The sequence below is a fragment of the Lemur catta genome, chromosome 5 (genome assembly GCF_020740605.2).
Source record: "Lemur catta isolate mLemCat1 chromosome 5, mLemCat1.pri, whole genome shotgun sequence".
In the NCBI taxonomy this organism is placed as follows: Eukaryota; Metazoa; Chordata; class Mammalia; order Primates; family Lemuridae; genus Lemur; species Lemur catta.
This window is the reverse complement of record NC_059132.1, coordinates 86,908,445-86,936,037: the sequence shown is the minus strand read 5'-3', so window position 1 is coordinate 86,936,037 and position 27,593 is coordinate 86,908,445. Positions and strand designations below refer to the sequence as shown.

Genomic DNA, 27,593 nt, shown 5'->3' with positions numbered 1-27,593 from the left:
AGTTATATTCAATCCTTAGTACAGATGGATGAATACTGGCAGGTGAGGGAAAACCTCAAGAAAGAGGTTGGGAATATCCAAGTATGCTATCTTTTCAGATTAAACATATTACTGATTTGGTTGCTACATCTGGAATTTCTGATGTCACCCTATTCTTAATTAGCAAGGATTATTTAAATTATATAAAGAGCTAAATTAAAGTATCTTAACTTATATTTCAAAATGCATAGACATATTCTAGGATTTCATTCTGCTAATTCTAATTAATAAGATGTCTGCTTTGGCAAAAATTAAAACAGGTCATTGGTTTCCTTGTTAGAATACAGCTTAACTTCCCAATTTAAATAATATTTATATGTATGAATCCATCAGTAATAAAACTAGCATCTTCACCATCTCATAAATTCAAGCATAAAAGCCCAAATTAATAGAAAAGTTAGCCCAAAAAGGCTTAATTTATCCTCTTTTCTTTTGGAGACAGGATCTCTCACTCTGTCACCCCAGCCAGAGCACAATGGCATCATCTGCAACCTCAAATTCCTAGGCTCAAGCGATCCTCCTGCCTCAGCCTCCCAAGTACCTGAAACTACAGGCACATGCCACCATGCCCAGGTAATTTTTCTACCTTTTTTTTTTTTTTTTTTTGAGACAGAGTCTCACTTTGTTGCCCAGGCTAGAGTGAGTGCCGTGGCGTCAGCCTAGCTCACAGCAACCTCAAACTTCTGGGCTTAAGTGATCCTACTGCCTCAGCCTCCCAAGTAGCTGGGATTACAGGCATGTGCCACCATGCCCGGCTAATTTTTTCTATATATATTTTTAGTCGTCCAGATAATTTTTATTTCTATTTTTAGTAGAGACGGGGTCTCGCTCAAGGTGGTCTCAAACTCCTGAGCTTGAGCCGATCCACCCACCTCGGCCTCCCAGAGGGCTAGGATTACAGGCGTGAGCCACCGCACCAGGCCAATTTTCCTACTTTTTGTAAAGAAGGTGTCTCACTCTTGCTCGGGCTGTTCTTTTAACTCCTGGCCTCAAGCAATCTTCCCGCCTTGGTCTCCCAAAATGCTAGGATTACAGGCATGTGCCACTGTACCCGGCCTAAATTTATTTTCTTATGAAGCAGCATTTCCAAAATTGTGTTCCTGGAGAAATTAAAAGGGTGTTCCTCAAAAGGAAAAAGGGTTCTATAGTGAAATTAACTTTTAGAACATCATATGCTATCTTCTCTTGGAGATTCATAATGCACGAGTATATTAAAGGCTCTGGAAATTAAAAGGCTCTGCTATTAAAAAATAACTTACCCAAGTTTGTATATTCCAAATGTACTTAACCACAAAAATATAAATAATGGCACTCTGATTCTTTCTTGTGTCCCTTATAGCAATGAGCACAAAATGGTTATAATTTTTAAAGTCATTAAGAGCTTTCAAAGATCTTGTAGACAACACAGGTGCTTTCAATGAGCTTTCAAAGAGACAAAATTAGTATTAAGTTGGCAAATTATTTCCTGGTTTATATCATATTACATCCTGGTTCCCTACATGACCCCTGCTTTTCATGGTCTTTTCTATCTTCTTTTAAATCTAAAAATTTCTTAAGTATTTTGTAACAGCTCCCATTGAACACAACCAGCCTAGTGCAATAGCAGAAATGGGAAAATAAGGCCATTTATATGTATGGCTTTTGTCTTTAAACATTTACAGCAGAAGTAATTCATCCTTCTAAATTCTCTCACTCATGCCTTTCTCAGGATACATATAATCTGTATGTATTATATATAGGAAGGTGCTCTGCCTTATTCTTCATTGTCTCCTTTATAGCAGTGAGCACAGAATGGTAACATCACAGCAATGTGAAACATTATATTTAATAAATGAAAGAACATGTCATTTCTAACACATCTTTCCCTTATTTTTGGCTTCGGTGTTTGTTTTTGGTTTTTTTACTAACACATAAAGAAAGAGTTAGGTAAGACACTGGAATTAGATGAATATCCAATTATTTAGGATTTCATTTCTTTCAAATTTTACCTTTGAACAGGAATAGACCCACTTACTGTCCATTTCCTCATGATGTTGGCGGTGTGCTAGAGTCTCCTGACTCACCCATTGGGATCAGAGAATCAGAAATTTCAGCAGGAGTCAAATAATAAGTGGAAATGCTCTTTTCTTTACCCACTGGTGAGTTTACGCCAATTAGAAGTCTCTATTGGCAATATTAGTGTTTTAAAGCAGAAGGTATGGGGAAAAGAATAGTACTTTTTTTTTTTAAAGAGATGGAATCTCACTATGTTGCCCAGCCTGACCTCAAACTACTGGGCTCAAGTAATCTTCCTCTTTCAGCCTTCCAAGCAGCTCGGAATACAGGGATGCCCGGCTCTCTCTTGTTTTGTAATGTCCACAAAAGATGGAGAAGATATGATTTTGTAAAATAGAGAAAATAAAGAAATAAATTTTTTTTTTTTTTTTTAAGTAACCAAGTACCTATAAAAGGATCAGAAAATAGAAGAAAGGATAAGACAAATGGGCAGGGAATCTCTGATCTATCTTCTGTGTATACATCATCTGTTAAAATTTTATTTTCAGGCATGTTCCCTTCAGGACTTAAATACTAACTCCTTAAAAAGTATACTAAAACACAAAATTAAAATCTCAGTTCTCTTGAGAACATTTAGCTAAGAACACCAACCGTAAATCTACAGCAGAAATTATTTTCTATGATCCTTGATGGGGAAAAGATACCAGAAAATAATTTCATTGCCTTCTCAGAAATTTATAAATAAGCTCTACCTTTTTTCTTTTTCATTGGTTCATGGCTATCTGGTGATGTAGGAATAGGAGAGGTATCCATTGGTTCAGACTCTTCCGTTGATACCTCCACTACAGTTTCTGTAATGACATCTGGCCTCATAGCAGCATGGATAAATTCTGGAGTTGATACACAAGGAGGGACAAACACTTCCACTATAAAAAAAAGTTGAAAAATTAAAATTCCCCACCCCCATTAATTTTTCTTATGTGGACAGTTCAATATTTAGAAGAGGTGAGATTTATTAAGAATTAATCAAAGCAGGATAAGAGCTTGATACTGAAGAAGTTCATCTGCTGAATATTCAATATGAGCTAAACTATACAAGGAAAATAAATGCAAAGAAAATCAACTTGAAGAAAATGTTAACTCTTTGAGAAAGACGAGGATCATGAATAGTCACTCCCCTTCTTCACATTTTTAGATACTTTCAAGCTCATTGTAGAAAGACTTTGAATTATTTTATCAGTTGGGAAAACATTTGAAAATAATAGTGTAATAGTCAGTTCTTTTAATAATTACTTTCCTTCCATGTGTCTATCATTATCCTTTGACTACGTAATACATGCACATGGTACAAAATTTGAAAGACTATGTGTATTCAGTAAAAAGTAAGCACTTAAGAATATGAAGAAAAGTAAAAACCTACTCATTACAGACCAACAAATATCATCGTTCAATATTTAACCTTTTATTTAATGGAACAGTCCTGATGCTTTAGGTCACTAAAACAGTACATACAGATTGCAATCTGGTATTCTATTACATGCAATTATATGGCTCTGGTTTCCTTCCAATATGCATGAATAATCAGGACATAACATTTCTATTTCAATTAAGAGATATATACTACCACAGATTAATACGCTAACCAAAAATGCCCTAATTTTCTTGTCATATCTCTGAATATTATATGGGATGCCTATTTCAATTAAAAACTACGGTTGCTCTTAGCATGTAGTGTAAATCCCTATGAGAAGAAAGGCCAATCTCATTGTATCAAGTCAAATTACTTTTTGGACATTAAATTACAGACAAACTAGTATTAGGTTATTAAGTATGAAACATCCGATTTCCTTAAGTACTAAAAGTTTGACAGTTGATATCTTGGGCATTTCACTTTGATACTTCTTGTTTTATTTTTATTGTGAAGGGACATCCTCAGTCTTTCAAACACATGGTTTGGCTTGCAAGTATCTTTCAAAGGTTTTTTCAGAGCAATTTTTGTGAAACCATGAATAAGTCAAACATTTGTGTTATTTTCGAATATGAGTTCTGTCGTGGAACCAGTGCAGACAGCTCGAAATATCAACGAAGTGTTTGGGAAAGACATGGCTAAAGAAAGCACAGTAAACTGATGATTTGAGAAGTTCCATTCTGGTGATTTTAATCTTGAAAATGAGCCACATGGGTGACCCGAAATCAAGGTGGATAATGTTGAGGTATAAGCTATAGTGGAAGCAAATCGATCTCAACCTACACGTGAATTAGCAGCAAGGTTGACGTTACTATTCCAACAATATTGGACCATTGTTACTATTCCAACAATATTGGACCATTTGAAACCAATCAGCAAGGAAAAGAAGCTGGATAGATGGGTACCGCATGAATTAAACGAGCATCAGAAGAGAAACTGTCTTGAAGCTTGCCTTTCTTTGCTGTCATGACATAAAGGTGAACCATTTTTACACTGTATGATGAAAAATGGATTCTTTTTGACGATCACAAGCATTCAGCACAATGGTTCGATAAAGATGAAGTGACAAAACACAGTCCAAAACCGAATATTCATCAAAAAAACCTAATGGTGTCTATTTGGTGGCCCATTTGGTGGTCCAGCACTGCTGTTATCCATTACAACTTCATGAAATCTGGTCAACTGATTACAGATGACGGTCTACTGCAACCAATTGGACGAAATGATGAGGATGTTTGTGATTAAGCGGCCGAAACTGGTCAACAGAGACAGGTCAATCCTCTTGCAAGACAATACTCGACCACATGTCACACAAGCAACACTGCTCAAACTACAAAGGCTGGACTTGGAAACTCTCTGACATCCACTGTATTCACTGCACCTTGCACCAACTGACTACCACTTCTTCCAGGCTTTGTACCACTTCTTGCAAGGAAAAATATTCAATTCTCAACAAGATGTGGAAAATGCCTTTTGCGATTTCATCGCCACTTGCTCTCCAGGCTTCTTCGCTGCTGGCATAAACAAGCTACCGTTAAGATGGCAAAGCTGTGTTGACAGGTTAGGTGCATACTTTGATTAACTGTACTGCTTCTTTTTGAGATATAATAAACTAAACTTTTGATTCAAAATCGGACATTTCACATTTAATGACCTAATAGTACAAAATTACTATCAAAACCAGCCTTAAATAAAGGAGTGGGGGGCCAAAAGAAAAGGAAAACTCACAGACTGAAGGGAATGTAAAGAAAATGGTGTAAGCTCCCTCCTCCTCTACCATGGATGGTTCGCTGGAGTTACTACTGCCTATTTATCACTGAATAAAGGATCGAAAGCGGCCATAGGCGGCAGCTGCCCCAATCTACCATACTCTTAAGGACTACAAACGCTTATAATTTACCTAGAGTTAAGGAAATAGATATGATAGCATAAATAGCTACTTAATAAACATTTGTCTGTCTATACTGGACATTTTTTTGTCTCATTTATTATGAAATTAAGTATTTAAGATTTGGGGGCCTTGACAAAGTTCAATTATTGCTGTCAGATATTTATGTATAATAGGCCTTTGAGAACTTCAGTAATCCCTCTGCATTTAAAAGAAATTTCATTCTAGATATATGAAATAATATAACATGTTTAATATAAAAATGAACAGTTCACATACCAGGACTTCTTGAATCCCTCAAGCAGGTAGGAGATTCCATATGAAGCAGGGCTTCAGCAGCTTCAATTGTCTTATCTGTACAGTGTGCATTACTGCTATGAACTGAAGCTTCCACTAGGGGAAAAATAAGTTTACTCAATTAAAAATACACTATACCCATTATTAAACTAAAACACATTACTATCTAAGAAATAAATATATTCCCTCCTGAAAGGAAAAATACATTAACTTCCATATGAATAACTCCAAATAAGCCATTGATACATATTAGTTTATACAAATTATTTACAGAAATAATTTAAAAACCAAAATCAGCTAGTATCTACACTTTATAAAATGAATGTTGATTATAAAGCAACCAATGATGTTGATTAGAAATTACTGAGAAGTTTCTGGACCTTATCTAAAGGAAAACAAAGAAAGACCCCTGAAATTTGAACCCTGCATCAATTTTAGGCCAAAACTAACTTGGGGGGAGAGGCAGGGAAAAGATGGTTGTAGATTAACGATCCTGTGAGGTCAATTATATATTTTGATGTATTGCCACTAAAGCCAGGGGCAATACCTAGCAGAATCAGTCAGAAACGCATCATATTTCCAAGTTCATTTAATGAATTAGTTCAATTCTTACAGATTCTCCTGGGTGACTGAATACAGTCGGCCCTCCATATCCACGGGTTCCACATCCATGATTTAACCAACCGAGGATGGAAAATATTTGGAGAGAAAAAAATAAAAAAGAATACAAATAATACAGCATAACAACTATTTACACAGCATTTACACTGTATTAAGTTTTATAAGTAATTTAGAAATGATCTAAAGCATATGGGAGGATCCGTATGGGTTCTATGCAAATACTATATATTTATGTTTATAGTATATTACATTTTATATAAGGGATTTGGGCATCCCCTGATTTTGGTGTCCATTTTGGGGTGGGGGGTCCTGGAACCAATACCCTGAGTATACCGAGAGACCACTGTACTCTGTCTGCAGATGGATAACAACATGAATTAGCTTCAGTGCCAGAGTACTTGGGAACTTTCTTCACAATAACCCTGTAATCTTCAGAATCTCACTGGACTTTGCTGGGTTTCAACCTAAAAAAATTTTTTTTAAGTTTCTGTATTTTTTTTCCATGAAGCCTTTTCTACTTCCATCACCCGTTGTATCGCTCTTGGAGCACTTCCTTTATGCTTTGCTGATTAAGTTATCTGTGAAACAATGTGTACAGCAGTGGTTTGGGCCTTCGGGTCCAACAACTTGGGTTCTAGTCTCTGCCACTTATTTCTGTTACTCAAGGCAAGCAACTTAATCTCTCTTAAGCCTCAGTTTCCTCTTTCACAAACAGGAATATTACTTACCTTATATAGTTTTAAGAATTAATGAAGCGATTTCCATAAAAAACTTAGCACAGTGTCTGACATATAAATAACAAGTCAATAAATGGTGATAATTTTTTATCACTTCTGTAAGATCATAAGCTCCTTGAGGTCAGGGGAGCTATCTTAACCCACCTTTGTATCTACTATAGTTCCTAATATAGACTTTTCATATAGTAGGCATGTAGGTATTTCTTTTATGTATTGAATTAAGGACAATCCACTGATCTTACAGGAAATTGGCAATTCAAGAACAAATTTAGTATCTTAACAATATATTAATTTCACATCCTAACTTAAAATATTGAACAGTTAACTTGGTAAGAGATCCTGAAACATGAATACATAAGTTTCTAAACTGACAGATTTTCTCAAGATGTCCCCTCTAAAGGAACTAAAAGTAAATGTTTATACAAATTTCACAAAGTCTTATTACAAACTCACAAGTTCTACACACTAAATACGTGAATATTTTTAAACTGTTTCCAGAAAACTTTTAATTGGGAAAAAAAATCCACTTAGTCTCAAAATTCAGTAAATGCTAAAGCCTCAGCCTTAAACAACAGTCATTTGGAGAACATTTATTTTAAAAATCCAAGGACTGTTTGACCACCTGTTGCACATCATCCACACTCCCAACCAAGGTACTGGGTTCTCTCCAGTTGCTCTTTCCATTTATGGAAATCTGCTCAAAGCTAAATGGTTCCAGAGAGGCAGCCAAACCTCTAAGTAAATCTATCTTTAGGTGACCCTGCTTACTCTTATCTGCAGCTTCACTGAAGCAAAGGATTCAATCATCCCTTCTATCTCAACTTGAAGACACTTGGTATTATTAAGTATAAAACATTACCATTCTCAACTATTTTTTTTCAAAATGTCTCCCTATAATACTCACATACACCACAAAACCTTGGAAAGCAAATTCTCAGGTTTTTAAAGTTTGTTCTAGCAACCATTCTCTTTAAAGTCTGCTTGTGTTGCAATTTAGCTGTTGTCTTAGGTGCTATTAATAAACTGTACTGGGTAAACTAATTCCTTATGTATTAAGACATACCCTAAAAACTATCGTATTTTAAAATCAGAACTTCAAATATACAATAATAATATAACAGAATTTTACTAGATTTTAAAATGTTGTAATTTTGTTATAAACAAAATTAAATTTGCCTAATATTTACATATTATGTGCCCTGAATCCTTACAGTTGAAAGCATTTTCAAAACCACGATTTCATGTTATTGTTTTATGTCAGTGGAAATTATTTCTGAAAAGTTTTTTCTTGTTTATATTTCTGACCTCAACCTCTTCTTCTCCCCTAAATTCAACATAATATATCCCAGAAAGATTTCTTATTTACAGGGTAAAATAAAGCACATACAAACTTAATAAGAAAATTTACTCATTCATACCTTATATTTAGGATGAGAATATAAAATATGCATAAATTACCTATGAATTATAAACCAGATAGCTCATACTCTACATACAGTCAACAAATGGTTGTCAAGCATTTACCACGTGCCAGGCCCTCTGCTATAAACCTCAGATACAAGTGTGACTAGGTCTCTGGCCTCATGAAGCTTGTTAAACTACTACAGGATGAGTAGCCTTTATCCGAAATGCTTGGGACTAGAAGTGTTTCAGATTTCAGAATTTTTTTTGGATTTTTGGAATATTTGCATCATATACTTACCAGTTGAGCATCCCAAACCCAAAAAGCTCCAAAGAGCATTTCCTGTGATTGTCATGTTGGCACTCAAAAAGTTTCAGATTTTGAATTTTGGATTTTTGGATTTGGGAGATGCTCAATCTGTAGTTCAAAGAACATGAAAAACATAAGTGGAAGTAAAATATTTCAAAACTAAATAAAAGTATAAAATAAGTTATGCTGTAACTTAAAGGTTTATAGGGGAATACTTATTTCTTTCCCTTTTTGATATTTACTAATTTTACTTCTCGGCATTTTTATTTACTAACTCAGTGTTAAACACAAACAAAAATCTAAGAGTCCTTTCTTAGATCAATTTACAATAATGTACCAATGAGTTTCCAAGAATACTCAATCTGTTTTGTATAAGTGAGCAGTATCTCTTTTTACTTTTGTTGACATAAGTCAACAAGTAATTTTTGATAACAGAAATTTAAGCTGGTCACAGGTGGCTCATGACTATAATCCCAGCTACTTGGGAGGCCAAAGTGGGAAGATCACTTGAGCCCAGGAGTCTGAGGCTGCAGTGAGCTATGGTCATGTCACCACACTCTAGCCTGCGCAGAGTGAGAATTCGTGCATCTCAAGAAAAAAGAAAAAAAAATTAAAAATATATTTTTTAAGAAATACTTATTCTAGTCAAGTTTCTGTAATTTAAAAAAACTTTTCAATACTATTTTGTTCAGATCAATTCAAATAAAATATTAACTAAAATTTTGCACATTTCTTAAGGATAGACATGAATTTAACAGTGTTGTACAAACTAAACAAGCTACAAGCAAGGGTTGAAAAATAAAATTCCTTATCTCTTACCTAAAACCTGATTTACTGTTATCTTTCTAGACGTGTGTATGAAATTTATGGGAGGGAAAAATAAGCAACTCATTTTAAAAATAGAAACAATGAAGCTAAAAGCAATCTGACAGGTATCATTTTCTAGTTAACATCAGTAGTTGGTGTTGCTGGTCAATACTCCTTGAAGAAATAAATCTATTAAATAAATTTTAAAACGTATTTTATTTTTAATTATAGTACCAAAAATAAAATTTGCTTATGCTCTCATTTACTATCAATAAAAATCTTCTTGTTCCATTTCTATCTTTCTAAATCAACCAGTATTTGTATGGTACTGTAGACTATTCCAGACACACTCAACAGCTGTTACAAAATACCAAACTTGGTAATTAAGTCTGACAAGAGGCATACCTCTCAGCTTTGCATAAGAGAATGCTGGCAATGGATCTAGTTCATAAAAATGTTCTCAAGTCAAAAATAAAATTTAGTAGCAATTTGAGAGCAATGGAAAAAAATCATAAAACACTTCATTAGGTGATAGTGGTATCCCCTACAAGCAACACCATAAACTAATATTACAAGGTCTTCACTCAACTATACCTGATTTACCACAGCTTATCCTCTAATGCCCTAAGGGTATAACAGTAATAAGTGAATGAAGAATACAAAAGAATGCAATGAAAAAGTGAAAAAGATAAAGGTCTGGGACACTCCATCTTTACCTTTTTCCCCCTTGATCTTCTAATCAATAAAACTGCATTACAAGATATAAAAAGGAAAAAGAATCAAAATTCTTTTCTAAACCAGAGTTGTCTGATAAAAATATAAGCCACATATAATTTTAAATTACTTGTTTTTAAATTTAAAATTAAAATTCAATAAAATTAAAAATTCAGTTTCTCAGCCACAATGCAACTACTTAATAGCCACATGTGGCTAGTGGCTACCTTACTGAACAGTGTAGATCTGAACTACACTGCAATCTAGCTATTCTCAAACTTTTTTTGGTCAGAGAACCCTTTTACACTCATTATTAAGGACCTCAAAGATATTCTGTTTATATAGGTGCTATCAAAAGGTATTTATCATATTTGAAATTAAAGAAAACTTTAAAATATTAATCATGTAAAATAAACCTGTTATTTGTAAACAGAAATATTTTTATGAAAAATAACTTATAGTGAGTAGCTTTTTTACATATCTGTAAGTCGTTTTAATATTTGATTTAATAGAAGGCAACTGAATTCTATCTCCTCTTTCATTCAATCTGTTGGAGTACCACATCACATAGCCTCTAGAAAACTCCTCTGTACACTAGTGAAAGTAAAAAGGCAAATAATGTCTTAGTATTATTATGAAAACAGTTTTGACTTCATAGATCCCTTGAGAAAGGCTCGTAGGTCTGCCAGAATCCCCAGATCAGAGAATGTGGTTTTTGAAACACACAGCTGTAATTTATCATCAAATGTAATTAATAACCACCAAATTCTATCCTGTTTCTGTAAGTTTTAGTTTCTATACATAAACATCAGTGTGTAGATGAAAAATTGATTCCATTTCTGTAAGTGAAACAGTATTTGTCTATTCACAGATAAAGGATTTCTTAAAAAGCTTTTCGTAAGTATTTCTTTGCATCCTTTTGAATATTTAAGATATAGATAACACAAGGAATAATTTTAAATAGTTATCAAGAGCACTCTGCTACCTGCCCTTCTCCACAAGCCAAATTTGCTTCTAAAAAAATTGTTTTATTGTCTATTTACACACTGTTACTCTGTAACTCAGTTTTTACATAAATTTTAGTACTAATGCTGCAATGAATTCTTAAGAGTAATTTCTTAAAACACATTTTCAAATACATTTTTTAAAAAGAAAATTAATGCCATTCCTCCACTTTCATCTTAACACGTGCTTCGTATTTTCACATACTAATTTTTTTTCAATTTGATGATCTTTTCAAGACTGATACTAGACATCCCAATTTACAGTAAAATCAGAAATGAGATTTTCAATTTCAAATTTCACAATGAAGTTTGACAAAATAGAGTCATTTTGTCAATGAAAATATTTAGGCTAAATTTCCAGAAAAATTTCACCTTATTTAATAACTGCATTGTAGAGCAAAACTTCTGGTGTCCTTATTTCTCAAATTAATAAAAAGAAAAATACAGAAAAAAGTCAAGGAAAGTATTCTTGAGAATAAGAAGGCAATATATTGAAAGTGAAAATCTTCCAGAAAATCTAGACAGTATATATACAATACTTTCACAAAAATATTATGAAAGTAACAAAATTAGACATTTGTTTTTTCTATATTAAGCTATATATACTAGATACAAGCTTAAATTATTAAATAAAATATATCATAGACTTAAACATATAGACATAGCCTCAAGTTCCAATTTGGCACATATTTATATTTTTAAAGATTGGCTAAAACAAATTAACCTCCCAATTACATAACAATCTTATGGACACACTTTCACTTACATGGTGTAATGTAAAAAAATCCAAGAAAACCAAAAGTCTTAACTTTCCATTAAGGTTTCTGAGCCACTTATTTTAGAACTTTAAAAGTCACTGGAGATCATCCAGTCAACTCTGTTCTCTTACAGAAAATGAAGCCCTAAAGAGGTTAAGTCACGAGCTAGTTCAGTTACAGCTAGATATAGAACCTCAACTCTTGACTTCAGGGTCAAGGCTCACTCTCCTACATCATGTTGCCAATGAAAGTTAAGTATGTCAAGTCTTTACCCCGAAAATACTTTGCATGTTAAAGTGACAGTGATTTTTAATAAATAACCTTTTTATTTCATCCATTACTCAAACTTCTGACAGCATAAATACTGATAGCTAAAAGAGTGCATATATATGATATTTAACCTTCTAAAGGAGGAAAATAAAAGTACAAGAACATCTTCTAGTACCTTAACATGTAACAACAGTGATAATATCAAGTGCTTTTATATTTGCTTGGAAAAAAGTTACGCTAGCAATATGCAACTCAAAAGCTTATCTCCTCTAGAAGTTTTCACAAATATTGGTCATTCTACACTAATCATCAACCCACTATAGCAACTGCTGCTTTAGCTATTTTTTAACTTATATAGACATTCACCTGTCTCCTCAATTATACTGTAAGACCTTTATGAGAAAGAATTCTAACACTTGATGACTTCCCTCAAGGAGATTAAAAGGTATTCTGTCCATTCTACAAATACAAACTTTACAAACATTACTCTCTCAATCCTTTGGGAAATTGGCAACAATAAAAATTTAGAATCATGAATCTTAATTTTCTGGGCCTTCTTTCCTCCCCAACTTTTAACTCAATGAATAAACCTTGGGAAATCAGCAAACCTGTCTCAAGTTTCCTTCTAAAATAGGGATTTTAAGGGAGCTTCCGATTACATGAACATGATTGAGGAATAATTTGAAATCATATGTAAAACATATTTCTATGATCATGAAAGAACTTTAAGATTCATATATACTAAAAAAAAGCAGTAGAGCTGGAAAATGGCATTTAACTTTTTTAAAAAAAATCTTATCAAAGAAAGACAAAACTTTTGTATTTTCAGACCCAAGACAGTCTACGTATACAGTTACTCCAAGCAAAGTATCTACAGGTCACATTCAGTTTCACTGATAATTACAAAAGCTTACGAAAAAAATATCTTCCACTGTAAAGTTAAGCCTTCTTACCTTTACAGTATTTTCAAAGCTCTGACTGCAAAGGCATTCTAAGGTTCTCTACAAGTGTTCACAATCACTGGAAACATCTTTTGAAATGTACAAGTTCAACACTCACAGCAGTATCACTGACCCAACAATTCCAAGTATCGTTATTACCAATAATATAAAGCCAAACATCCCATCCCTTAATTCATATTAGGATATTAATAGACTGAACATATACAAACGAATCAAGTTCTTATTGTGCTCTGCCTCTTACTAAAACTTAAGTTCTTAATAACTGTCAAACGTGTTTTAATCACTACTCAGTAAACTATATTTTTCTGTAGAACCTTTGAAACGCGTAGTATTACATTTTAGAGAATAAAAGGCTAGTCACCACTGCGTATTATACAATAATATGGTTATATCATTCCAGACTTTATGAGAACTTAAAATTCTTCCGTTAAATTCAGAGATACACGTGTTCATGATTTTCCCCAAATGACCTGAATCACAGTTTCGCCAACCAAACTACCAATTTCAAGTCCCCCACCTAAAAACAATGGATGGAAAAGAGTGTAAGATCTTTTACAGCATTAACTGTTCGGTAAATATGTCTCATCTTCCAATTCCCATCGATGGCGACACGAAATAGAACCCGGGGAAAGGAACATGTATGCTTATTACTACATTAAGTAAACAATATTCAAGCAGTGCTACATCGATCCAGGGCCCTCACTGCGCTGTCTATTAAGTAAAGCTGCTTTTTCCATGTAACTTAAGTCCGTGCCCTTCCGCTGCAGCAGTGGCGCTGCACATCCCCCACCCCTGCGGCCACTTCCGTGTTTACACTCCTCTTCCCTCCAATTCCATGCGTACATTGTCAGCTTCACTCCCGCCCAATCTTCATTGGCCCAGCGCGGGCCCTTAGTCCCGCCCCCAGAAATCAACGCTCTTATTTGGAACATCTCAGAGAGCAGATTGGAACCAGAGCCCTGTCAATCCCGTCGGTTCTGTCCTCTCCGAGGCGCTTCCGCTGTGGTGGGAGGTTTAGGGGGGAGGGGGATAGGGGGCAATTCCGTGCTGAGACTTCCCTAGGGCCAAGACTCCCTCCCTCCCTCCTGCCTCACTCCCTCACACTCACCCACTGTTTACAAAAATAAACGTTGTTCTCTGACGCCCCAACGCTCCAGGTCAGGGGTACAAAATACATTCCGTGTCCTTCCCATTCTCCCCCTTAAAAAAAGCAACCCACGAGGGAAGGGGCATAAACCTAGTTCCTTCACAGCCACCCATAAGATGAGGAAAGGGAGGCGGGCCCCTGAGAGAAACATCATTCCGGTTACTCAACATTAAGTGACCCTTTCCAGAACCGTTACTCCTGAGGCTGCATACGGTGGGGATGTGAGGAGGGAGGGTCAGAGCATTTTTTTTTGGCGGGTATCGGTCCACCGGACATCGCCGGGGGCTGCCTCGTCCATGCGGAAGTCATGGAATTGCGGACGAAGTGTGAACGGAGAACGAGGCGGCGGTGGCGAGCGTTCCCCGGAGAAGCCCGCCGCCCACGACCACGGGCAGCAGCGGCCTCTCCGGCCAGACAGCGTGGCAGGCGCAGCCGAGAGACAACAGCCGCACTCACTTCCTGGTTCCTCAGCAACTGGGGTGAAGCGCACAACTCGCCCGCCCCCGAGTCCCCAACTTAACCGCGGCTCCGTTCTCCAGCACCCGCTGCCAGCGCTCCGCCCGGCAGCTGCCGCCGCTGCTCGCCTAGCCCACCCCGAAGCGACAGCGCCGGATTCGAGGCAGGTTACTCTCCAAGGTGATCACTTCCTGATTCGTCGCCTCCATTACTTCATTCACTCCCCCCTTTCCCCCGGCCGCCCCAGTGACTGCGAGGTGGACACTGTACCCCCTGCACACACCGCCACAGGGGAGTCACCCCGCCTTCTGTGCACCCCCTCTCCTGCTACACCGATGCACAGGAGAAAAGTTCCCCTGTCCTTACCCGCCCGGATGAGCAGATCCAGCTGGTTCGTGGGTCCCTCATGCAGAGACGTCGCCATGTTTATCCCGGGGCTGGAGCTGCTGCTTCACATTGACTTACACCGTGAGCAGCGGCGGCGGGGGAGGAGGCGGAACCCGCGGCCCGAGACACACGCCGAGCGACCCACACACACTCACGCACTCGCACACACTCCGACGCCCGGATCCTTGCGCGTCCTCCGACAGGAAGCCGAGGCCGGCCCGCCTCCCGCCGCCGGGCTGAGAAACCCCACCACCTAACGGCAGGGGCAGGGGCGGCGGCGGCGGCGGCGGCCCCAGCTGGCAACGCGATCCTTCCGCCCCGCGCCCAGACAGGAAGTCCCGGACGCCCGCTCCGGCGAGCGCCACAGCCCGAGGCGAGAAAGACACCTGAGGCTGGGAAACTGCTCCCGGAGCCGCGGCGAGCACACAGCCGCTCGGCGGGAAAAGGCACATTTCACGCTCTGCGGAAGAAAAGTCTGCAATTGTCCCCCCTCTGGAAAAGAGCCATTAATCGTGTTTTCTTCCTGGAAGCGATCTAATACCTAGTCCCGCAGCTGTAAATAAAGGTGGCTATTTAACTTGTTTTGGCTTTTTCAACGCTTATGCAACATGTAACCAGTTCACCTGAAAGATGTGCACTTTAAAACAGGAACACGAAGAAAAAAGTCATGCCTAGAAAATATTCTAAAAGCGTTACTTGGAAAGTAAAGAGCTCCCAACTACTTTGAGACCGACTTCGTCTTTTCCCTTTACAGAAGTGCCAAAGAGCACACTAAACAGGTATTTAGTAAACAACAGAACACGCCAACCTCTGGGAAATTAAATTAGGCTCCTCCAGTTTGCTAGTCATGAAATTCATGTACCCTTTCATTTCTGTTTGGTTTCATCTGGAAACAAATGAACGTATTCATTTATATCGTCATCTACGTCAAAAAATATTTTTTACTAGAAACTAACGTTATTACAAATAAAGTACATATTAAAATGCAATGGGAGAGGAAAATAAGTGGCCAATTTAGAGTCTATAAATTTTTTGAAAACAGGGAATCAAACCAATATAGTTAGGAATGAGACTTCATCAAAACAAGAAGATGCTTCCCTGGTTTCAGAATTTTGCAATATAAAAATTGTTTGAAGCAAAATGTTACCCTAACGTTGTCTGTACACAAAACTTACATAAAACAGTGCCTCCTACAGATTAAGTGTTCAGTAAGTATTTGCTGAATAAACACACAAAGGAGATTTGGCAGCTGCAAATTTTAAATAACAAGGTAACATAACAACTTTTATGGTCTGAATTAACTGAACTGTGCTGGTAATCTAGAGAAAAATTTGTTTTCAGTGGTAATATTAATGCAGTATTTTATAAAAGTTTGTGCAATGTCAGTGCAGCATCAGAATGGATTTACATAGCCCATGACTACTTTTTCTCATTTCTCCAGGTATTCTCTTGGTCTTTTCCCCCAGGTCTATCACCAAGATCCCCACCCTCCCCCCAAAAAACTACATGCCATTTCCAAAGTACAACTCCCCTTAAACCAAATAAGGATTTCTTCTTGAATTAGGTAAACCTGCCATGTATGGAACAAAATGAACTAGATGGTAGCTTTTTTTATTGCTAATTAGTTTAAAATAAGGATCATCCATTGACAGGCAGCATTTTAAAATGGTAGTTTCCATGTGGCAGATGAGGATACTAAGTAAGGTATGTAATTGCTGGTTTTAGGAGGATCATTGAAATTGATAAGAAATCTGAATTTCTACTACCAATCAATAGTTTTTCATGTATTGTTTAGAAGAGAAAATAATAATGTAAGCCAAAGTTTTATTTTTGTGCAGGTGACAGAGCAATGTGGCTCAAGAAGAATGTGGGAAAGAATCAGTTAAAAGCTTTAAAGCCTGATACCTAACTCTTATCTTACTATTTGTTTTTGAAATATAGCTTAAGAACTGAATAGTGTACATATACGTATGTGTGTTTATATTGCTCTCTGTACATCCTGTGTGTACCTGTCAGCTTTATATTTTAAGCTCCAAGAGAACAGAAGCTCTATCTATTCCTGCAGAATACTCAAGTTATTTTATATAGATGCACATACACAGAAATTAATGCAACAAGACTGGAAAATATTCCCATACTGTATATTTAAAGCTCTTATAAAAACACAATTCCCTGGGCTTTAACGCAATTCTGCCTTGCTGATTACTGTAACTAGGCTTTCAAAAGCCACCAATACTTTTTAGAAAGCAACAACAGTATACTGGGAATATAAGGGGAGGTCACTGCTGGAAATATAAATTGGTACAACCTTTCAGCAAAGCAATGTGGCGTATATTAAGAGTCTAAAAGAGGTTCATATTTTCTGATACAGGAATTTCATTTCTGGGGCCTAGCCTGCGAAAGTAATGAAGACATTCAATGGATTGTTCTATTAAAAATAACTTGTTTGAGGAATTTTTAATAACGGGAAAATATTAAAAATATAAATGTGGCAGGATTTAAATATATATATTTTTCTATACCATATGACTCAAACCATGTGGTATATATGAATATATGCATATAAAATGTATATATATACACGCATGTGTATATACATACACACATCTATGTTTTTCAAGTCTTGACAACTAAATAGGTATTTATAAGCAGAATTTTAAAAACTGAGTAAGAATAGACAGTCTAGTATGGTAGATACTTTAGAGCAAATTCATATTCTGCTAATAATATTAGAGAACAATATCCCTTATATCAAAGTTATTGCTGTATCCTAGGAGAGGGGGAAAAAAGGTAAATAACAGCTAACTTTTATTGAATGCTTACCAAATAAAAGCCACTATACTAAATGCCTTGCCTTCATTTTTTCACTTACTCAACTTTCCACATTCCTATGAAATTGATATTATTGTGCTCATCTTATAGATGAGGAATCTAAGGTTCCTTGCTCAAAGTCAAAGAGTTAATGAAGGGCAAGACCAGGATTTGAACCTAAGCACTGACACTAGGGCCCTTACTCCCAAATGCTTCCCAGAAACCAAAGTAACCAAGCTTGTTTATCTTTTACAACGCATTTTGTTCCATACGGATTTTCCTGTCCTCAAATTCTTCCATATTCCTCCCTTTAAGAGGTGGAGCCAAATTACTTCTAACAACTAGAATAAAGCTGAAGTGACTGGGTCACTAGCTCTTGGAGGAAGCCAACTGCCGTGTCTTGAGTACACTTAAGCAGCTCTGAGGAGCTGGAACAATAAGGCAAGAAACAATGGCATCCTAGCAGCAGCCCTGTGACTAAGCTACCTACAAAAAAGACCCCCAGCTCTAATAAAGTTCACAGATGACTGTAGCCTCATTAAAGATCCTGAGCCAGATCCATGCAGCTAAGCCACTCCCCAATCCTTAACCTCAAAAACTGTGTGAAGTGCTAAGTGTTTGTTGTTTTAAGGCACTAAATTTGGGATAATTTGTTAATTAAAGATAATCTGTTAATTAAAGATAATTAATACATTTCACAGCTTAGATAAAGGAAAGGGTACGTTTGTAAATGACTTCCAACTTTTAACTACAGAATCCTAAGCAATTTTTTTCATTTGTTAATTCTTTATAGTCTGGGCATCAGCTCTTTCAATCTCCAATCACTGCATTTTGAAAATGTCTTAATAAAGATAATCATTATAATTGAAATATAACTAAAAATAATTAAATATCCTTGGCCTTTTTATAGAATTCATATGCCATTGGCCACAAAATGTTCACTTGTGCTATTTGAATGGTTTTATGGTCCTGTAGTAACCAAGATGAAAAATTCTTGAGAGAGATGTAAATACACAATTATTTCTAATACCATGTAGGTTTTTAATGTTTTTATTTTTATATCACTCTGATAATTTCACTTGTATTTTTTATCTGGTATAAAGAATCATAAAATGTTATGATTAGAAGGGAGCCTAGAGATCACATAGCCTAGAGGTTTTCAAAAAATCAAGAACCTGAACATCAGGACCTCTTTTCCTTGACTACTGTGAATTGTATATATTGTTTTAAAACCCAACTATATAATGTGTGCTCTATCAGATGGTATGTTATGCTATCTGCTATCTTACTCTTGCTTATGCTATCTTATTCTAATATAAACAAAGGGCAACTGGCTTTAGAGTTTTTAAAAAAAAATTGTGGGTAGGAATAAAAGGGAGGGGACATTTTAAGACAGTTTCCTATTTTAGTAACAACAGCTCTTTGACCACCAATGGTAGAGTTATTTCAGAACTGCTGAATTAGTCCAATCCCCTATTTTATACATAAGGAAACTGAGGCCTCAAGAAGTTAAATAATTTTAAAAAGATCACAGAGTGTCTTATGACTTCAAGGTCAAAAATCCTATGAAATAGTTTTCTATAAAATTTAGAAGTTATAAAAATAGATGAAAAGTTAAATCCATTTAACTACTGTTATATTTATATATTGTAAACTGCAAATTGGTTGATGTTTTGCTTTTTAGTGTCAAAGGTAAAGCAATGGGAAGTGTCTTTCTAAGAAATTAAAAGAGAAAAATGGAAAAAAATATTTTGAGCTGTGACTGGGGTGGGAGAACAATAGGAGGAGGTCAAATGGTCTAAGCTTTTCTCATACAACCAAACTAACAATGAAATTCAAACCTGGTGTGTTGGGCATGTTTAGTAGAAAAAAGGAATCAGTAAAAATAATCTGTAAGAAAAAATATGTCTGTAAGGGAAAACAATCTGGAATCAGGTGATACAGAAGCATTAAATTCAAGATTAGAAGACAGATAATAGTTACAGAAGTGCAGTGTACAGATTTACAAGGAGAAAAGATTATTTCATGTTTTATACTACTGTTTAAATGTCTATTTGAAATTTTTATATTACTGATTTGTTTTAATAATCAGGTTTTACAAAATAAAGATGAAGATGTTTGAACCCGTAGTCACAAATTCACTCATCTGTTCAACAAGTAATTATCCGCACTACTTTGACCAAATTTCTGTTACAGGTGTCTACTACTGGTAACACTAAATTATGTAACAAAGGAAAAAAATTAAGCTTTCTCAAATCACACAGAACTTCCACCAAGAAAGTCTTAGAGACAATATGATATATAAAATTGCTTATACATGAAATTTAATAATAGTGGATATATGCTACATTTTAGACTACCACCCAAGAAAGTTAAATTATTTATATGCATAAAAGCCATCATAAGCCATTTTTTTTTTTTAAAGACAGGTATCACTCTGTCCCCTAGGCTGCAGTGCAGTGGTGCCATCGATCATAGCTCACTGCAGCCTCAAACTCCTAGGCTCAAGCAATTCTCCCATCTCAGACTTCTGACCAGCTGAAACTACAGGTACCTGCCACCATGCCTAGATAATTCTTTTCATTTTTTGTTTTTTTTAGAAGCAGGTCTCTCTCTGTTGCCCAGGCTGGTCTTGAACTCCTGGGCTCAAGCAGTCCTCCCGCCTGAGCCTCCCAAATAGCTGGATTACAGGTACAAGCCACTAAGCCCAGCTAAAGCATGAATTTTTCATAAAGGTTCACAAAGGCAAAATTGTATTAATGAAATGTTAATTTTACTGAGGAGAAGGGCCATGGTTATTTTTAGATTCTCAAAGAGGTCTATGACCTCTCAAAGTTATTTTATCATAAGTTTTCCTGTTAAATGCATAACAGCATTCATTTTAGGGCATGGACCATGAAAATCCTATGATGAATAAGGGTCTAGTATGTACTACTTTTGATACATACTTAGCTTAGCTTAGATGTGATTTGACTTAGGTTCATGTTTTTCATTTTACTTAAGTTATCCCTAGGCAAGACTCCTGATTCTTCACTTTATGATTCATAATAGACAATCCACTCCTTCCAATTCTTAGAAACCACTCTTGGAAGACTGTCAATTAATTATTGCAGGTAATCTTTTCTAATGAATGTTAGATAACTGTTTTAAATAGCACTTATTAAGCACCCATATGTGCATGACACTATGCAAAGTGAGTTAAAATAGTTAACAGTCTCTATATTTTAAACAACATTTATGACTACTGATTTCAAGGGTTTGGGTTCTTTATTATCATCAGAGAATGTGTAGTATATTGAATACACTAGAAAAATTTTTTGCAATTCCCATGAAACTTTAAAAGGGTTAGTACATGATTCTTGTTTAGCATGTTTGTGAAAAAATTTACAACAGAATTTTTAACTAAAATATATTAGAAATGTAAGTCAAATTTCATTTTATTTAATTCCAAAAGTAATATTTAGATTAACTAATTTCTTCCTCTCTAATAGTATCTTCTGCATGCTATCCATTGAAAAATTCTAGAGGTCAACATTGAGTTTCTAATTGCCAAACCCCGTGACTTCTTTTTAGTCTTCATCTAAATTTGCTTCTCCAAACAAATGGCATTGTTGACTACCCATTACAGAAATCCTTCCCTTCATTTGATTTTCATGATAGTACTGTCTGACTCTGTTTCCTCCTACTGGTTCTTTTCAGTTACCTTCTCACACTTCTACACAACCCTTAAATGTGACTGTTCACCCAAAGTGCGATCCTCAGCCACCTTCTCTCTTCATTCTCCACTCTCTCCAGAATGGCATCATCCACCCCCACCTAGGGTAATATTATTTCTATACTGATTCAAAATCCAGCAGATCTAGTCTTTAACTTTTTTTTAAAGCTATAGGTCCTAATATTCCAACTGTATTCAAATATCTCTATTTGGATAACCCACTGATACCCAAAGGTCTTTTATCTACATATCTCCTTAGTTGCCTCTACCAATAACATCATCATCTTCCCAAGGTAGAAATCTAAGTCTTCTATGTTCCTAGTTTAGGAACTCAACGTTAATACAATTTTTGAGGGGGATTTAAAACATACAGGAAATTACTAAAGATAATGGAACAAATAGCCACATTCCCTCCCACCTAGAAGCTACAACTGTTAACGTTTTCTCATTTATGCTTTAAGATTGTCTATTCCCCTAAGAAATAACACATAACAGATGAAGTTAACATCTTCTTTGAATATTACCCCCAAGTCGACATTCACCATTCCATCCCTCCAGAGAAACCACCATCATGAGTTTAGTGTATATTCTTCTAATCCATTTTTTACACTTTTACATGTGTGTACATTTACATATATATGTTATATGTTTGTGTGTATATGAATGATATACAGTATTATTTTACATGCTTTGGGTACATAAATGGCATTACACTATAAACGCCATTCTTTTTTTTTTTTTTTTTTTTTTTTTTTGAGACAGAGTCTCACTCTGTTGCCCGGGCTAGAGTGAGTGCCGTGGCATCAGCCTGGCTCACAGCAACCTCAGACTCCTGGGCTTAAGTGATCCTACTGCCTCAGCCTCCCGAGTAGCTGGGACTACAGGCATGAGCCACCATGCCCGGCTAATTTTTTGTATATATATTTTTAGTTGGCCAGATAATTTCTTTCTATCTTTAGTAGAGACGGGGTCTCACTCTTGCTCAGGCTGGTCTCGAACTCCTGACCTTGAGCAATCCACCCGCCTCGGCCTCCCAGAGCTAGGATTACAGGCGTGAGCCACCGCGCCCGGCCTATAAACGCCATTCTAAAAGGTACTTTTCTTATTCAAGATTTATATTCTAACCATGTCGGTGTAAGTAAATATAGGTATGTGTTTTAAGTGCTATAAAGTACTCCAGTGCATGCATTTATCCCATTTTATTCATCAAATTATCTAGTGGTATGCAAATAAAGTTGTTTCTATTTTTCACTTTTATAAACAAGGCTGAAAAAAAAATTTCTTATCTATGTTTTCTTTAACATGTATGCTAGAGTCTCTCCACAGTATATACCTACAAACAGAATTTCTAAGTCATAGAGTAAATGCATGGCTGTACAAGTCCAGGGGTATATTAGAGTTCCCATTTTTCCCACATTCTTGTCAATACAAGATATAATCAGATTTTTAAAATTTCTGCCATCTGCTAGGTAAAAAGAAATTTTTCATATTGTATTAATTTGTATGTATTTAATAAGTATTGAGGATAAACATTTTTTTCATATACTTACTGGTCATTAACATTTCCCCTATGAATTGACTGTTTATGTCTTTAGCCATTTTTCTATGGCATCATTTGTCTTATTGATCTGTAGAATGTTAACATATTCTAGCTAACAATTCGGATACATGTTACAAATATCTTCTGCTAGCCTGCCGCTTTATTTTTAATTTGGCTGATATGTTTTGTCCTATAAAAATTTCTAGTTTTGATGTAGTCAAATTAATACCTGTTTTCCTTTACAGTATGTGTTAAATATCACTGTGTTCAGACATATTTAGAAATGAATTACAATAAAAATGCAACATGTCAGACTATGTGTGACACACCTAAAATAGTACTTAGTAGTATGGAAATGAAAGTTTCAAAATAAACAAGCTAAAAATTCAATTCCTGAAGATGCACAAAACAACAGAGCAAATCCAAAGAAACAAGGAAGGAAATAATGAAAAGCAGGAAAAATTAAATAAGGAAGACCATATCATGGCAGAGAAGACTCAAAAGAGTGTCAAGATTGCTCCTGGAGCAGTTGTATGTGTAGAAAGTGAAATCAGAGAAGATATAATTATTGGACCCAGGACAGTGATCCACCCTAAAGCACGAATTATTGCGGAAGCCAGGACAATAGTGATTGGTGAAAGTAACCTAACAGAAGAACAGGCCCTTATCATAAACGCTCACCCAGATAATATGACTCCTGACACCGAAGATGCAGAACCCAAACCTATGATCACTGGCACCAATAATGTGTTTGAAGTTGGCTGTTATTCCCAAGCCATGAAAATGGGACATAATAATGTCATTGAATCAAAAGCATATGTAGGCAGAAATGTAATATTGACTAGTGGTTGCATCACTGGGGCTTGTTGCAACTTAACTACTTTTGAAGTCATCCCAGAGAACACGGTGATCTATGGTGCAGACTGCCTTTGCTGGGCACAGACTTAAGGACCACAGCCCCAGACACTACAGCTGCATTTCTTGATGAAAATCTTGCCAAATTACCACCATCCAAAGACTATGAAAGGAAGCTCAACTCTATTTAAGAACTGAGAACAACGTATGATGTCAAGATAACATTTCATTTTTGACCACCATCTTTTGAAAGGGCCACAGTAGTGTTGGTGTACTCTTAGCTCACAGAACAATACATGTTTACTTTATTTTGTAAAGTTGAGTTAGAGGGGAAAGTAATGGATTTTCTTGTAACTATCCTCCATAATTTATATAAAATGTATTATTTTCCTATATCCTTACTTCTTTTCAGATAATTTACAGATTTAGTTTTTCATTTGTTATATGTACTATTAGACACAAACTTTAGTTATGTAAAAGATTACCCGTGATAAGGGCATATTGTTATGTGTTTATATTCTAGTGTAGTCTAAACTAAATAAAAATGCTGATGACAGGAAAGAAACTAAATAAGGAACAATAATTTTAAAAAATAGAAGATTCACAAAACCAAAAGATAACTTTGAAAAGATTAATAAAATGAATAGACCTTGGCAAGGGTTATCAAGGAGAGAATATATATATATATACATATATATAATATATAATATATAGAACACAGAGTATAGAACAAAGTGGGGGAAATAACCACAGATATAATAGATTAAAAAATTAATATTATAAAAAATCATATGTTAATAAAGTTGAGGCCCGGTGCAGTGGCTCACACCTGTTATCCTAGCGCTCTGGGAGGCCAAGGCGGGAGGATCGCCTGAGCTCAGGAGTTGGAGACCATCCAGAGCAAGAGTGAGACCCGTCTCTACTAAAACTAGAAAAAATTAGCTGGATGTGGTGGTACACGCCTGTAGTGCCCACTACTTGGGAGGCTAAGGCAGGAGGATCGCTTGAGCCCAGATGTTAATCTGAGGTTGCTGTAAGCTAGGCTAATGCCACAGTACCCTAGCCCAAGCAACACAGCAAGACTCTGTCTCAATAAATAAATAAATAAAGTTGACATCTGGATGAAATGTGTAAATTCCTAGACATATATGAAATTCCCAATAGGCACACACATGCGAAAATATTGGATAGAATAGTAAGTAGTAAAGAAATTTAAAATGATACAAAACCTCCTCTCTATGAAAAAATGCTAGGTTTGAATAGCTTTTTAGGAAAATTCTAGCAAATTTTAAAATTATTTATAATTTGTGCAGAAAATAGAACAGAAAAATAAGTGAAAGCCACCTGGATATTCTGAGCCTAGTGTAATCTTGATTCCAAAACCAGATAAAGACAATACAAGAAAATTATAGTTCTACTTCACTTATGAATATAGATGCAAAGTTTCTTAAAATGAAACAAAGCAAAATGATGAGCAACATGTATCCCCAAACTGCAAAGAGAGTTCAACATCTGAGAATCCATCAATTAACTGACTACATTAATAGATTAAAAGAGAAAAACAATGACTTATCAAAGAATGCCCAAAAAGCACTTGATAGGACTCATAATTAACACACAGACAAAAACCAAAGGAATTCCTTAACTTGGTATACAGTGTATACTAAAACCTACAATAAATATTGAAACTTTCCATACACTCCCTCCAAGATTAGGAACAAACCAGGGATGCCCATTAATATCACTACTCTTTAACATAATACTGGTGTTCTTGACTAACAGCATAAGAAATGAAAAAGAAATAAGATGTCTGGAGAGAAGAAAGGAGAGGTAAGTTGTCCCAGCTGAGGCCCTTCTTACACCAGTTAGTTCCCAGCTGATCCACAAATATAGGAGTAAACCCAGTCTCATCAGCAGAACCACATAACTAGCCCAAAAGTCTGGGAGAAACAACAACTGGTTCTTGTTTCAAGTCAATAAATTCTGGAGTGCTTTGTTATGCAGCACTAGCTGCTACAAGTAGGGAGTGATGGCTATCTATTACTGAGAAGAGTAGAAAGGTAAAATGTAGTGAATGTTTAACATGGATACATACAAAGCAACTAAAAAAGTAGCAAACAGAGTAAGATACATAATACAATTTATATAAATTTTAAATATACACAACAGATATACAACCTCAACATGCTTTAAAAAAATACATGAATCAAATTAAGGCTGGGCCTATTTTTTGTGGAGATGGGGTCTCACTCTTGCTCAGGCTGGTCTCCAACTCCTGGCCTCAAGTGATCCTCCTGCCTCAGCCTCCCAAAGTGCCAGGATTACAGGCATGAGTCACCCTGTGCCCAGCCTTGACTTTTATCTTTACTTTTACCTTTCTTCTACTTTATGTAGATTTATTCTGTTGAACCTTTATTAACATCTAGATCTGAACACATGCTAATTATATCACTCTTTCTTATTTTCCAATAAATATATTCAGAATTATTTTATTTCGCAGTGGGTTCTGCTTATGCCATATCCCAAGTACTAATATGCAATGCTTCCATTGTTACTTAGCTACAAATATTTTATAATTTTCATTTCTTCTTTGATCTAAAGTTTCCAATATTATGAAGTACTTTGCCTTTATTGTTTTCTAATTTTATTGCATCATGATGAAATAATATATTTTGTATGATATTGATTTTCTAGACGTCATTGAGATTCATCTATAGGTAGAGAACCTGTGGCCTTGGGCCACATGTGGCCTTCTGGATTCTTCATTGCAGCCTTTTGACTGAATCCAAATTTTACAGAACAAATCCTTTTAATAAAGAGATTTGTTCTGTGAAGTTTGAATTCAGTCAAGTGGCCACACTTGGGGATCTTGAGGCCACAAGTTCCCCACCCTTGGCTGCATAGGACATAATTAAAAACTGACCTACATATAACTGAAAAGATGTATAAGATTGTATTTTATTAGCTTAGGTACAGTGTTCTAGTATCTCCAGTTCATAAAGTTTGCCAATCCTGTGGTTCAATTCTTTGATACCATTTCTAATTTTGTCTGCTTGCTTCTTCCATTTTGACAGAGATGTGTTCAAGTCCCACTAGTTCGTAGACATGTCTACTTCTGGCAATTGTGAAAGATTTTGCTTTAAATGGTATTTCAAGGCTATGTTGCTAGATGCAAGAAAGTTTATGATGATTTTATTTTCTGGATTATTCCTTTTAGCAGTATGAAGGGTATCTCTTTGTCCCAATTAAAGATTTTTCACTCTAAATTCTATTCTATTACACCAGCTCCCTTTGGTGAGTATTTTTCTGGTGTATGTATTTTTCCATTTTTAAATGTAGGTTTTTTTTGTGTTATGTGTTATCCTTTTCCACTCACTATATTTAATATCTTGTGCATCTATTATAAATAAC

The 27,593-nt window shown here is 35.8% G+C and overlaps 2 protein-coding genes across 9 annotated transcripts in view; one reads left to right on the top strand and one right to left on the bottom strand.

Annotated features, from left to right (window-relative positions):
- ELF2 (E74 like ETS transcription factor 2) overlaps positions 1–27,593 on the bottom strand; it is a 105,117-nt gene that overhangs the window by 8,010 nt on the left and 69,514 nt on the right. For 5 of the 8 annotated variants that reach the window (XM_045552265.1, XM_045552264.1, XM_045552270.1 and 2 more), the window contains 2 exons: positions 5,670–5,783; positions 2,787–2,960 (listed from right to left, as the gene is read on the bottom strand). In XM_045552265.1, the coding sequence (XP_045408221.1) occupies positions 2,787–2,960; positions 5,670–5,783 (288 nt within the window). Of the gene's footprint in view, positions 1–2,786; positions 2,961–5,669; positions 5,784–15,240; positions 15,576–27,593 lie in introns of those variants that run through there. The other 3 variants (XM_045552267.1, XM_045552268.1, XM_045552266.1) reach the window with 3 other exon arrangements.
- On the top strand, positions 23,782–24,456 carry LOC123638566 (dynactin subunit 6-like). Its single transcript, XM_045552275.1, has one exon. It carries the CDS (start codon positions 23,811–23,813, stop codon positions 24,273–24,275), a length of 465 nt encoding a protein of 154 aa, XP_045408231.1. The 5' UTR covers positions 23,782–23,810; the 3' UTR covers positions 24,276–24,456.